Source organism: Photinus pyralis, unplaced genomic scaffold (genome assembly GCF_008802855.1).
Source record: "Photinus pyralis isolate 1611_PpyrPB1 unplaced genomic scaffold, Ppyr1.3 Ppyr1.4_LG4, whole genome shotgun sequence".
NCBI classification, from domain to species: domain Eukaryota; kingdom Metazoa; phylum Arthropoda; class Insecta; order Coleoptera; family Lampyridae; genus Photinus; species Photinus pyralis.
Window position 1 is genome coordinate 48391298 of NW_022170511.1, and position 13069 is coordinate 48404366.

At 37.3% G+C, this 13069-nt stretch overlaps 1 protein-coding gene across 5 annotated transcripts in view; it reads right to left on the reverse strand.

Annotated features, from left to right (window-relative positions):
• Positions 1 to 1268: 1268 nt before the first annotated feature.
• Positions 1269 to 13069, reverse strand: part of LOC116167798 — an 80180-nt gene continuing 68379 nt past the window's right edge. The window contains exons 2-9 of one of the 5 annotated variants that reach the window (XM_031483327.1): positions 9769 to 9987; positions 9474 to 9682; positions 7358 to 7537; positions 3023 to 4565; positions 2748 to 2973; positions 2546 to 2700; positions 1852 to 2501; positions 1269 to 1804 (exon numbers count right to left, since the gene is read on the reverse strand). In XM_031483327.1, the coding sequence (XP_031339187.1) occupies positions 1640 to 1804; positions 1852 to 2501; positions 2546 to 2700; positions 2748 to 2973; positions 3023 to 4565; positions 7358 to 7537; positions 9474 to 9682; positions 9769 to 9910 (3270 nt within the window). In that variant the 5' untranslated portion in view covers positions 9911 to 9987 and the 3' untranslated portion in view covers positions 1269 to 1639. Of the gene's footprint in view, positions 1805 to 1851; positions 2502 to 2545; positions 2701 to 2747; positions 2974 to 3022; positions 4566 to 5121; positions 5411 to 7357; positions 7538 to 9473; positions 9683 to 9768; positions 10036 to 13069 lie in introns of those variants that run through there. The other 4 variants (XM_031483328.1, XM_031483326.1, XM_031483329.1 and 1 more) reach the window with 4 other exon arrangements.

Sequence of the window (13069 nt, forward strand, 5' to 3'; positions counted from 1 at the left end):
ACTAAATCCAGACATTGGGGCGACCAGCAGTGATTAAAACAAAGACTGTTAAGTACTATATTTTGTCAACCATTTTTGTTGCCTTTTGTTTACCTTATTTATAAGTTTATTAATACCCCATCTCTCATTCTCATTGTAGAAAACTAAATTAGGAACATTTTGGGACCTCTTCAAGCTGAATGATTGTTAAGATTTTCATTACCTATGCTTGGTTATAAATGTATCTAAAGTTAAAATTGTCAAGAATTCTGAAAGTAGAACGACCTAGGTCAAATTCTAGTCCTGATCTGATTGCAATAGGGTTGGCACTCTTGTTCAGAATATACATTCATACTGACTGCCTTGTGTCTAGCTTGGGTTGTGAACAGGTCCGGCGATCAAGGGCTCCAGGTTTGAACTTTTTCGGAACTTCCTTTTAGTAAGGTATGTAGGTAAGAAATATGAACGATTCTGCAATTTGCCGGAAGTGCGACTTTCCAAATTGTTGTCCTTATAAATTACCACATCTATACCTACGGGACTTCACCTGCCCTTGTCTCTCGCCGTCCTGGTTGTGAGAGTGATCTTCCTATTATGATCTTCTTTTTTCCTTGTAAATCCCCCGTGTAGGGTCGGGAGGATAATAAGAATAACCCTACCGCAGAGACACTGCGTGTCGTAAGAGGCGACTGATCAACAGACTATGAGCGCATTTGCATAATTTTTCTTACAAAGTTACAAACTTGTGTACACTGTACAACTTTTTGAGTTTAGCGCTGCACTACTGATGCGGTAATGTTGTTATAATTATAAATCATAACTACCGTACCGATTTTTATCAATAATAATAGTTCTATTTCTGTTAAATCAATTAAAATCTAAAAGAACGTTACGGGGAATTAGGTGTATCAGGGAGGCTGTTGTAAAGATCTGTTCATACTTACCTGATCATATCTTACATTTGTAGGAATTGCACTTACTCGACTAAGGAATGAAAGGGTTAGAATGTTCTTTCTCTACGGATGTTTGACGTTTGTTTTTTGAAAGTATTCCATAAATCAGAACCGTTTGTGAAATCTTTCAAAAATTTGAAAGGATTGAGGATTACGAATTACCTACTTAAGGGACAGGTACTCAAAATGGTGACCTTAAAACAGGGAGAGCTGTATGCATGTGTTTCTTTGTTCTTTTTAAAAGTTTTAAAAATTGTCGGGATTTTAGAAGTAAAATTGCTGCTAAACGAGGTTTAGTAACATTGATGATGCGAGTGAATTATAGACACACGTATTTTGTTCTACGGTTATTTATTCGTTCAACATTAATATTAGAATTATTTGATCTTAATCTGCACCTTTCATTTAAAACAAAAAGAGCAAACAACATTAAATTCGAAACACTAATTAAAGCCAGTACTTATTGATATCCTTAAATTAATACAATATCCTAATTTAATAAATCATGTACATTGAAGCTAATTAATTAGCAATTTAGGCATATGATGCTAATTTCTTTGGTACCACTGGCAATTAACGTTCAACAATGACCACTTTTAATATAGATATAAAAGTAAAAAAAATATATATAAATATTTACTAACGTGTAATAAATTAACAGTAATATTACTGAGGCTTTCTGAGCCGCCATTATTTATAAAGCGTCTTTATACAATACATAAAGTTGTATCTTTACAAACTGAGATTTGTGCTTCCTGCAGTATTCTCAACCGCGGTCCTAAAGGAACGCCCATCTTCTGTAATCTTTCTTCACTCAAATATGGCAATTCAACCATACCAACTCGTTCGTTCTCAAAGACGTTGGCATATTTCTACAAAGCGAATTTGTTTACGTGGGAACAAGGCAAAGGCAACCTACCTCGTATCCTAGCTTTCTAAGGAAGAGTCTTAACAATGGCGGCTCATCTCCAAAAAACTTAGTCAGTTTTTTGACACGTGTGGGGTTAGTGAGGTTGGGGAGATCCTTGGAACCGTTGGCCGCACGCGTCGCCGACTGGGATCTTACGTTTAGCATATTCGTTTGTGTTCGCAAGGCGGAAATCTCTCCTCGTATTGTCTCCATTTCCTGAATCATCAGGTGCTGCGTTCTCATTTCTGAAGACAGATGGGCAACGGACCGAGCCAAGGTCACTACGTGTGATTCAAGCCGTTGGAAGCGCTTATTAATTCCGCGTATATCTTTCACCTTCTTCCTGTCTTCGTTGGCCCGTCGTTTGTCTCGTATTGGCCTACTACTCACAGAGCTGGAAGGCAAAGAGGACATGCTGCCGTAACGTCTCTTACTAAACCTAGGGTCCGACGGCTGGTACCGCCCCATGTGCTTCTTCACTCCCAAAATTTTTAACACCTCAGAATACATCCCTTCGAGACTTTCCAGTTGTTTGCGTATGGCTCTGGCGTCCGTCGTGCTAATATCGCCCTCCGAATCACTCTGGTTGTCGAGCATCGATTCCAAATCTAAAGATCGGGTTGTAGTCGACGCAATATCAGTGTTATCAAACCCAAAAGCTAAAAAAACGATTAGTTCTAGATTTGGTCAGCCTAAATCTCACCTTGCTTTGCTCTAAAAGCCGCATTGTGATCTATCTTCTTATTTCGTTGTTTCTGTGGTGTCGCATTCGACCAACGACCCGTTCCCACCGCGTGCCCTTTGTGTAACTTATTGTACGTTTCATGACCATAATCCGGCTTACTTCCATACGGAAGGCTGTTGGCATTAATTAAAACTAGGTTATTCAAGTTGAGATTGATTACCTGCTATGTTTCTTAAACTTGGCGGAATTTCGTGGTGTTAAATTCGGCGAGGATTGTTCACCGGGTGATAGAGGTGGTAACGGTGGGGTCATCGATGATATACTTTCGCTTAAGGTCGAATTTGAGATGCCTACGCTATTTCCTTGTAAGGAGAGCTCGTGCAATTTTGGTTCAAGGATGGTACGCAGCTCGTTTTCGACAACGTCCACCCATTCAGAATCTTGACCTAATGAAAGATTGCTTTAGCACAAGAAAATTAACAAAGTGATAATTACTTGAGTGGTAGAGGTCCTTGAAGTTGGTTTTGTTACGATGTAACTCGGGGGATTCTTGTATTCCTTTGGTGCCGGGTCGCCTCCCACTACTGTAAGCGGCGCTTCCTCGCCCAGAATCGGCATTTGATGAACTTTGGCCTGGTTTATCGTAATCGGAACTCGCCCCTGATTCTCCCGTCATTTTCTTGTCGGTTTTGGGTTTAATGGGTTTTTGGCCGATGTTGTAGACGCCTTCTATTCTGCCAATCTCGCCTTCGAGTCGCTTTCTGGGCGAACCCATCAGAGCATCTGAAATTTTCGAATCGTTATATCCACTACTTTCTTGCGTGTCAGTTGTGTTTGGTCCCGTGCTGGTATCGGGGATTTGTAGGTCGGATCCTTCCTTTTCTTGTCTGTCAGTGGTGCGCTTTAGGAAACCACCGTCGTCGCTGTCTTTTTCATTCTCATTAGCGGCGCCTATAGTTTCAATTAGATTCCCGTGCGAGCCTCTTCGTGCGTGAGCTGATACTAGGTGCGGGTAAGGGTGATTGGTGGTGGTCTCGGCTGTAACTTCGTCATCACACGCGAGTTGTGGCTGGGATGCAGTCCTACGGGTCTCAAAGCTTCTTTGCCTCAGATTATCCCTTTCCAATTGTTGCGCGCTTCTTTTTTCCACATTCGGCCGGCGATCATCAAGAAACCTCTCGTTCTGCATTTCACGCTCGTCCAACTGGGAGTGGTGCATTAAAATATAATTCTGTTCCGAACCTTGCGACATGCCGTAACGTTGCATAGGCCGTTGAGCTGCGGAACCGTACGGACTTTGGTAATAAATTTGTTCAGGAGTGCACGGGGCTAAAATTTCTTGAGATCTTGCTTGGGTGAGCTGATGATTGGGGTAGAAATTTTGTCCTTGACCTTTCAGCTGTTGTGCCAGCTGGTACTGTTGAGCAGTTTGACGCGATTGCGGGGCTGGCTGTGAGAGTAGGTGCTGTTGCATCATCTGTTGATTGTAATGGTGTTGTTGTTGCATGTTTAAATTTGGCTCCGTTCTTGGTTTACCATAAATACCCTGATCACCGACTGTCTTTTTAAAATTGTTAGTGAGTTCGTCCGAATATTCGTCACCCAGGCGGTCTATGCTTCTTGCACTTTTTCTCAGTTCATCTGTAACATTATTTAAGCCAGGTTCGTCCATTTTCTCATCTGAGTTTTCCTTTCCGCTCCGAAACCGATTGGAGATCAAGTCTTTGATTGTATGATAAGTCTTGGTTACTGACTTAGAACTCTTGGGTGTCTCTTTTTGATTGTTGTCTTTTGCAGTTTCTATAGATATTGCTACATTGGGAGAATTCGTTTGATTGTCATCACTTTGTGGGTATTGGCGTGGAGCAGGCGAAGGTCTAACTTCTCCGCCTTGCCACGTAGAACGGGGAACCGCGCCAGTATTTTGGCCATTGTAAAAATCTGACACGGACAGGTATGGTGATCTGTATAGACCCGTCTGGTCTACACCATTGTGCAAATTATTTTGTTGGGTCTGATGGATATGCGCTGGATGAATCTAAACAACAAAAAATAGTACAAATTATTACGACCTAACAATTGCCATCAATGCCAAGGCGAAAGAATACGTTCGCAGTTTCTAAATTAGTTCTAAGTATTCATAGAAGAGGTACGACCGTTTGTTTAGGAAGGTGTGGTTTATGCATTACTTGCAAATACGGTATTGCAAAAGATCGATCGTTACAAGGCGGGAGATGAGTTAAACATTTTAATAACTCTGCTTTCATATCGATTATCATTAACCTATTTATGAGAAATCGTTCTAGGTCGAAACGATATTTATTGGTATCGGCTTCAAATGTCTTTTGTGTGCTATATGGGGCCTTTAATAATGAAATAAAAGTGCAAAGTGGTCACATTGGGTACCTACTGGATTTCTCAAAAAATGTCTAAATTTCATTCTAAATAAAACAATACCTAGGGGAACACCAAACGTTCATCCAAGCTTATCCGCACATTTAACAGTTCGTAAAGCTTGAAGGTGATTAACCGGATATGAATAATCAGAGGAGCGTGTGCCATTAGTTCACAAAAAATATGCAAGTTAGACTTACAGATTCGGAGCTTAAGGCGAATTCGACCATTTCGTACACAAACAACAATCACCTGGCAACCAACAACGTAAACGCGCGTAACAATAGTGAGGACGTCTACATTTCCTGAGGGTACTACCGTCTTCATAGAATATAAACAATTCCCGCCGATAATATCTTTGAGTGAAAATATAGTTGCACAGCCAATAAAATGGCATTAAAAATGTTGAAGGAAATAAAGAAGACAGGTATACTTATTTGCACGACACGCTATCACCGTAGCTACTTAAGATGCGGCATGTACTTACAAAATATGAACGTATTGTCCATTTTAAGCGTTAAGGTTATTTTATTTTTACATTCTTATGCACACGTAATAGGAATTTCTAGGTACCGAATAAACATTTTGTAATTTTTTTAGTTTATTTATACGGGAATACCGTTCGTTGTACTTGGCAACTAATTACGTTGTAGTTCATTGTTCTTCACCTGTAACAATTTGCATAACGAAGTGATGCTAATAGTTTATGAATGTATTGTTTCTGAAATAATCAAAAATCTTTCCCTTGCTCAAGATCTTAATTGCAGGTCAATTCAACTCAAGTTCATTGCTGCTGATTATGTCTCTGACAAAAGTGTAGGTACGTTTGATACAATATGAAATATGGTCCCGTTATCCCGTATGTTGTTACAGTTACAAATTCGCTGGATTAAACACGGATCTTTCAAGACGTCCTAATAGTTCCACCTAATCAAGGAATTGGACGACCAATTGGACGATAAGGGCGAATGGCTATAGGGAATTCGTACCAGTAATGTACCTACCTAATTTTGGATGAAATAGATAGCGAGCCCTACAAAAAGCTTGACACGTATTTCCCTAACCGCGAAATAATTCACACATTCGACCCTCTCTTCACAAATCATTTTTTTTCGTTCGCAGAGTTATGCGCATCTAATGGAAAATACATTTTTGTACTCATTGAATGGAAAGATAATGTTTCCAAGCATCCTGGATGCACGGGAAAACGACTTTCCCGCATCGCGGTGTTTTTTAGTTTCCGCTGGAGAGAAGGGGTTATGTGCGTTCTTCGGTTGGTAGTACTTATTGAAGTCAACGAGCGTCATGTCATGGTTAACTGTCATCTGCTGTAAAATCAATTAAACCGTTGGTTGAGGGTATTTAGTGCGATTAATCGGAAACAGACGTACACTAAGTTTTACGTAAATATATAAACAAGAACTTATAACGCAATCAAATTATTTTTCAGAATTGGAACTCAAGAAAAAGTAAAATTTATTGTTAAAACGTCTTAAAATGTGACCAGTGATATTCTGCAACTATTCGCATATGCAGTTTAAGAAAGCACATATTAACACACACAAAGCTTCCAAGGATTTTAAATGTAACGAGTGTATTTACGCAACTCAAGATATTCAGTGCAAACGATGCAATTCCGTGACCAGTAGTAGCACTCATTGCAAAGGCAAAATATGTATTAACCAAAGATGTGGAAGTTTTAAATGTGACCAGTGCATTATTAAAAGTGGGTAGTTACAAAATTATGTTACCAACCAAACATATGATTGTGTTACCAACTCATGATTAAAAAAAAGCTAATTTACAAAACTTTATTAATTTTGACCTTTTTTTACGCAATTCGTTACAAAAAATATTGTACCTAACTCTTTCGGAAAGAATTTTCCCGCATTCGCACTAAATGCAGCACTCCCTACGGTCGTGCTGCAAACAAAGTGCTCATGCGGGAAAATTAACTTACCGAACTTGTTAGGTAAATAACTATTTCAAATGCCCCCCTTCCCGAACCTATTTTGGTTGCCACAATCCGTGCACGCTATGATAATCAATTTAATAGACTAATGGTTCTGACACAACTCTTTACAGTCACAACTGAAACAAATCCAGACGTTAATCCATACCTTCATATTAAAATCGTTCTGCATGAAATGCACAAAGTATCAGAAATCGCCTTCAATAAACAGTTATCGTGATGTTCAATGAACTTAATTTATACAAAGGTATTAATTAAATAATTACTCTAACGTAACACTACGTTCGGGAATGGTGAAATTACATTACAGTAAATTGTGGAACTGTTAACCTGATAGCGCCATAAACAGCTTTAAATTGCATATTGGAATATTTATTTATTCTGTTGACACAGTAACGGCTATTAGCCATCGTAAACCATCACTTAATTTATCATGCTTGTTATGTGCGGACTGCAACCCTTACCTGATCAGGATTCAAAACCTGGGACTGCAGTGTCATTTGTCTTTGAGCTTGTGTCCAGGCGGCCATTTGTTTGGGAGGTATGTCAGGTGCGATGGCAGACTTTGATCTTTTTTTGTACTCTTGTAGTATTGGAATTTTGGAGTTTTTATCCGCACTGGATAAAATCACCTCTCGTTCAATCTGTAATGACGTAAAGGCTTAGTCATAGCAGTAAAATATACAAAGAGCAAGTATTTTCGACAGTAATTTGACACTTATCATTAGAACCAGAGAAGTACTAAGGGCCACACAGAAAGGCGCTTGTTGCAGGTACACAGGGCGTTCAGTTACCAGCTGAGCTAATCATTATATGGGAGACTATAATAGAATTCTGCGAAGTAATGGGTCAGTTTCAGCTAAATTATTTTCTATTTTGTCTCATTGCAGTTATAATGGATTTGGGTCACGCTTCGTTATTTTAAATTGTTTTATTCATTTTGATTAATAATCCTTATAGTGTCTTACAGTGAAAAAGTCAATTGAAAGACTAGTATAGGTACTTGAATCCATGTCTTGTGTATTATTACTAAAAGTTATTAGAAAAATAATTTACATTATAGTGTTTTTATTCAATGGTTGAAGTCTAATTTCTTACACTTCAAAATAATTTAATCATATAAATTAAGAATGAGTTAAGTGATAGATGACAGTGAAATTACGAAAGCTTTTTAAATCTTGCAATATTTGAAGCAAATATAGAGAATTCGGTTGAATAACTAACGAAAATTAAGATCTTCCTTATTTTTTAGTCCACATTGCCAATTCGCGTATTCCGATCTCCACCTGCAAAATTGCATCGTAATCGAAATCGGTCCATTCATTTTCGAGATATCGTGGTAACGGACAGACGAACGGCCATCGCAAAATTATGAACTCGCTAGAAGCGCGTTAACAAAATAGATTATTCTCAGGATTTGCTCAGCTTAGGATTTGGTGATAAATTTCGGTTTCTAGAATGCGAAAAATTTTTTAACAGGAAGCCCCTTTTTGTGTCTTCACCTGTCACCTGTGCTGACAAGGATCGTTTGTAATTAAATCTGTATGTAACGTTATTGTTTCGGGTTCAAATACGGTTCTTTAAAGTAACTAGCACAGAAAAAATAGAGATAGATAGATGAACTATTCCACAACCAAATGATTACGTATAGGTATCAATACACAGAACATATACTACTTCCTGAAGCTTCCGCCTCTCCTTCATATGCGAAACCGGCATTTCGGAATCGCAAATACATAAAAGAAAGAAAAGTTGCCTCATTCAAGTAATGGTATCATTATAGCACATTTTAACATGATAGTAAAGCAGTCTTTTAAAACCTTTTGCTGGTTTCATTATAAGTTCCTACAACTTTTGGTAACGCACAAAGGTAATCTCTCGAAACTCTGCCAGTCAATTTTCCCAAACTCTTCGCCACCTCTTCGTTCTGTAAAATTCCTTCGTAAAATTATTACCTTATTGCAAACTACGCAATGCCGACATTAAAAAAGACGAATATCACTTATTTTAAAAATGTTTCCAAATTCCACGTCCTGAATAGAAAACTAATTTGTTTTCTCAATTATGTACGACTCCATTTTTACTTAAAGTTTAGAGGTTCTTTAATCCAAAGAATATCATTTAAATATATTAAAAATAAAGGTGAGTGTACACTTGAGACTCATACAGCAATGCACAAAAGAAACAATGAAGTTACAATACCGCAGTGAGGGCGTGGAAGAATGCGAAACGTACACGCATAAAGTAAGAAAAAGAAACCCATTATTATTACAACTTAAAAACCGTTCATTCTTCTCGTACTATGCGTCTGAATTTAACACGCAGGTGAGGTAATGGTTAAATAATTGTCAAAAAATTGAGTTAAGTGAATGTTTTAAGCGCGGTAGAAGCGGCTTGATGCACTTGCGAGAATCCCGTCGGTGGACATATCTGATTAATTAAGGCCATTTGTAAAATGTAAATTGGGTACTAATTTCGGTTTTACACCTACCCGTGCAGTAACATTATGTGACAACATATGTTGTACCACCGACGCGAACAATAAATTAATTTTATTTCAAACGGCAATTAATTACTTACCGGGAATTTGCTTGAATGCGTTTGTAATCCCTGCGAGTTGCTTAAATTTCCAGACGATTCCAAACCGGTAGCTCCTGGAATACTTGGCTCGTTGAACAGGGGGTACGGTGGCATTCTGTAGGGCGGAGGTGGTGCACTACTGGAGTTTTGCTGTGGTAGAGGTTTAGGTGGCGGCACAGGTTTATAAGGCCCATACCCATCAACCTCAACTGAAACAAAATAAAAAACCTCCGTAAATAATTGTTGTTAATTAGTTATTCTCTCAAAATACCTTTGTAATTATAGTCACACTCACCTAACGTTTCGCACGTAAAGGGTAATTTACAATTTCCAACTAAAGATTTATCAGGAGTTGAAATCGGCGGTATTAAGGAATTTTGAGATCTTCTTAAACGTTCGCCATGCTTTACCTGTCGAACGGTACGACACGAAGCCATTACATGGCGGCATTCTTTGAAGAGTCCGTTTCAAATGTTTATTTTGGCAGGTGCCGTTTTAATTGTCGGTCATCCATCTGTCATTAGGTGAGAATTTTTTGGAATTATGCAATATTTAGGATTACAGATACCATCTTTTAATTTTTGAACGACTTGTGCAAATCTCTGTGCACATGCATTCGTGCCATCACAATCGATTGGAATGCGTCAACCAATGCCAAATAGAAACAATTAACTATTAAATTGCTACCAGAAAAAAGGATGATAAAAAATACACTTGCTAATAAAAAGTAGTTTCGAAAATAGACGGTTTTACTCAAAATACGATAAAAAGCAAGAATTGAAAAATTTGCTCTTGAAGCATTATTATCATTGATTTGAGGAATGATAAAGATATTAGAGCAGACAGGAAAGGTTCAGACTGGGCTACATATATCATGATTCGAATAACTATTAGGACAACTAGAATTACCATACACAGTTTTAAAAGTTCAATAAACTACACCTAATTAATACGTAATCCGTAATGGAATGCAAATTAATTGATTTTTAATAAACAACGCATCAGATTACTGTCGCAACATCTTAATCTTTAATGAGAAAGTTCCGATTTAAATTTCTAATTAGGTTATATTGACCGTTAGTTGATTAGAACCGATTGTCAGTCATCCGCAAAGGTAACAATATACCATATGAATTATAGCTTCCCACCGAGATCATTAAACAACAATTGATAACGATACTAACAGCGCGTTTCACTTCCTCGTCTTCTTACATAATGCACATTAGAAGTACGGTTAGTTTATTAATTTTTGTAATTATCATTAAGGAATTATTCCGTTTTAAACACCAACTGTGTTTAGGTGGTTTATTCTATGTGGATGAATAGGACTTTTTCTTACTTATTTATAAAGGAAGTTAATTAACATTAATATTCTACTACTAGTTCTACGCATAGCGTCTCTAAATAGGTCAGGTATAAGATTCAAGTAGCACTCCCCTGGGTCTTTTATGATGCTTTCTGCTTTTTTCTGTTTTAGTGTTAATGCTTCGCCTCGTAGCAGTGGTCGTATGAGTATCTTGTTACCTACTTAAAGAGAATTTTTATCCGAATTCCGACTGTAGTATGCACAAATGTTTCCCAAAGGACCCCGTAGACACGATAAATCGGGTGTATATTCCAGAAATGCAAGGAGTAGGAAAATTAGGAATGGTAAAATAGATTTTCCAGAGGTACAAAAGAAATGAAAGACATTTTTGAAGTAGGCGTAGAAGAGCGCGAAGTGATAATAAATGATTTCCAAATAAATTGAAATGCAATGAAATGAAGATCATTTCGAAAAAGAAGGAACTGAGGGAATATTATAAAAATGATGGAATAGAAACCCAATGAAAAGGATGAAGAAATTAATTCCAGTAGGAAAATTTAGGAAATGAACGGAATTTCTAAATAATGAAACGATAATCATACATGAGTAGGACGAAGAGACATATGAACATATTATGGACATGTTTAAAACAGCATGGTGAAAGGTCTAAATTTTGTTGGTTTGGAAGTTTGAAACATGATTTCTTCTTGTATAAAACTACTTTGAATGCATTATATATATAGTTCGATAGTCATGGTGTCAAATGGATCATTAATTAATCTTTCATTATTATAGACGGCAGGGCAGAACAGAGGAAGTGGAGATTTGAGTTTCAATTGAGTTGTGAAAGAGATGCTTATTAAGCTGGAGAGTAGATGAATAAACTAGAAGAGAAAATTGACAAAAAATTTGAAGAGTTGTTTTCAACATCGCCTAGGTATGGTCAAAGTGTAAATTGTATTGCTTTAGTTTCTATCGGTTAAATTATGGCGAATACTTTCCAGTGTAGAAATCAGGAGGTTTCCATTTGAAAAGGTTAAATTTTCTCATTCTTAAGTGAGCACCGTGTATAAGTTTTTGAAATCAATAGAATGAATGGGATCCAGTTTGTCGTTGGATATTCTGCATCTATAATTGTTTATAAACCATATCTACTGATTAAACATGCACCACTGGAGAAGAATAGCAAGTGAGCCTTCGGCGGTGGTAAAAAAACAAAGCCTATGTTATCATATATGTACTTAGTTCTAATTTGATTCTGTATTTTTTGTGCCCACCACACAGTATAAGTCAAGCTGAGTAGGACCTCTCTGGAGGATAGCCAGGGAGACGTGTGCGACGGTGGTAAAAATCAAGGTATATTTTTCTCATTATTGTAATTTTTTTTGTGCTTTTTCTCCTGCAATTCTCATTTCAGATGTGACATTTATCCTCACAGAGTCAATCAAAACTTGGCAGAACGCCTCTGGTGAAGGATAGTTCTCATTGCTTTAATTCGATTATGTAATTTTTGTACTTTTTCTCCTGGAAGAATTGTAGTTTTCTTTTTCATTTCAGACTGGACGTTTAGACGCATTGCGGAAATCAAGACTTTGTGAACGTCACTGGAGAAGAATCCACGGGGACTTCAACTTGTTTCGGCGGTCGTAAGAAACAAAACATGTTTTTCCCATTGTTCTACGTATTTGTTTGTGCTTTCTTTCCTGCAATAATTGTAATTCTTTTGTCATTTCAGATACGACATTTTCGAGAGTTTTGCGGTATTCTTAACCTTTTCTCAGTTATAGTCAGTTTTTGTTAGAAATTGATGTATACACAAATATGTCATCAATTCAGTCCCAATTTCAACGCCGAAGTAATAAATAGTTGGCGCTGTTATAAACCAATTCATTTCAAGACTGTTATAAATATATTGTTAATTAGTTGTAGATAAATAAACCGCGTAATTGAATTTACGTTTCAGTATTAAATTTTTTATTACGACTATAGCCTCAATCCCTTTCTTTCCTAACCCAATTAAATTTGTGAGCCGTTATGATAAACCCGACTCTTAGCGTCGGTTTTTCTTGTCTCACTTAAATTTACTGATAGGTAACCTCCTGTGTGAACACATTTTTTGACAAATTCCGAAGCACGAAGTACTAGATTTAAGATTTTTAAATTTTGTAAATTGTTTATTTAAATTTATATATTTAATTGTAAAACGCGAAACTTCGTCTTAAAATGTAGGCACATCTGGTCGTTTGCGATGAGGGGTTTTTATCGGACCATATTTAATTAACGCACGTGT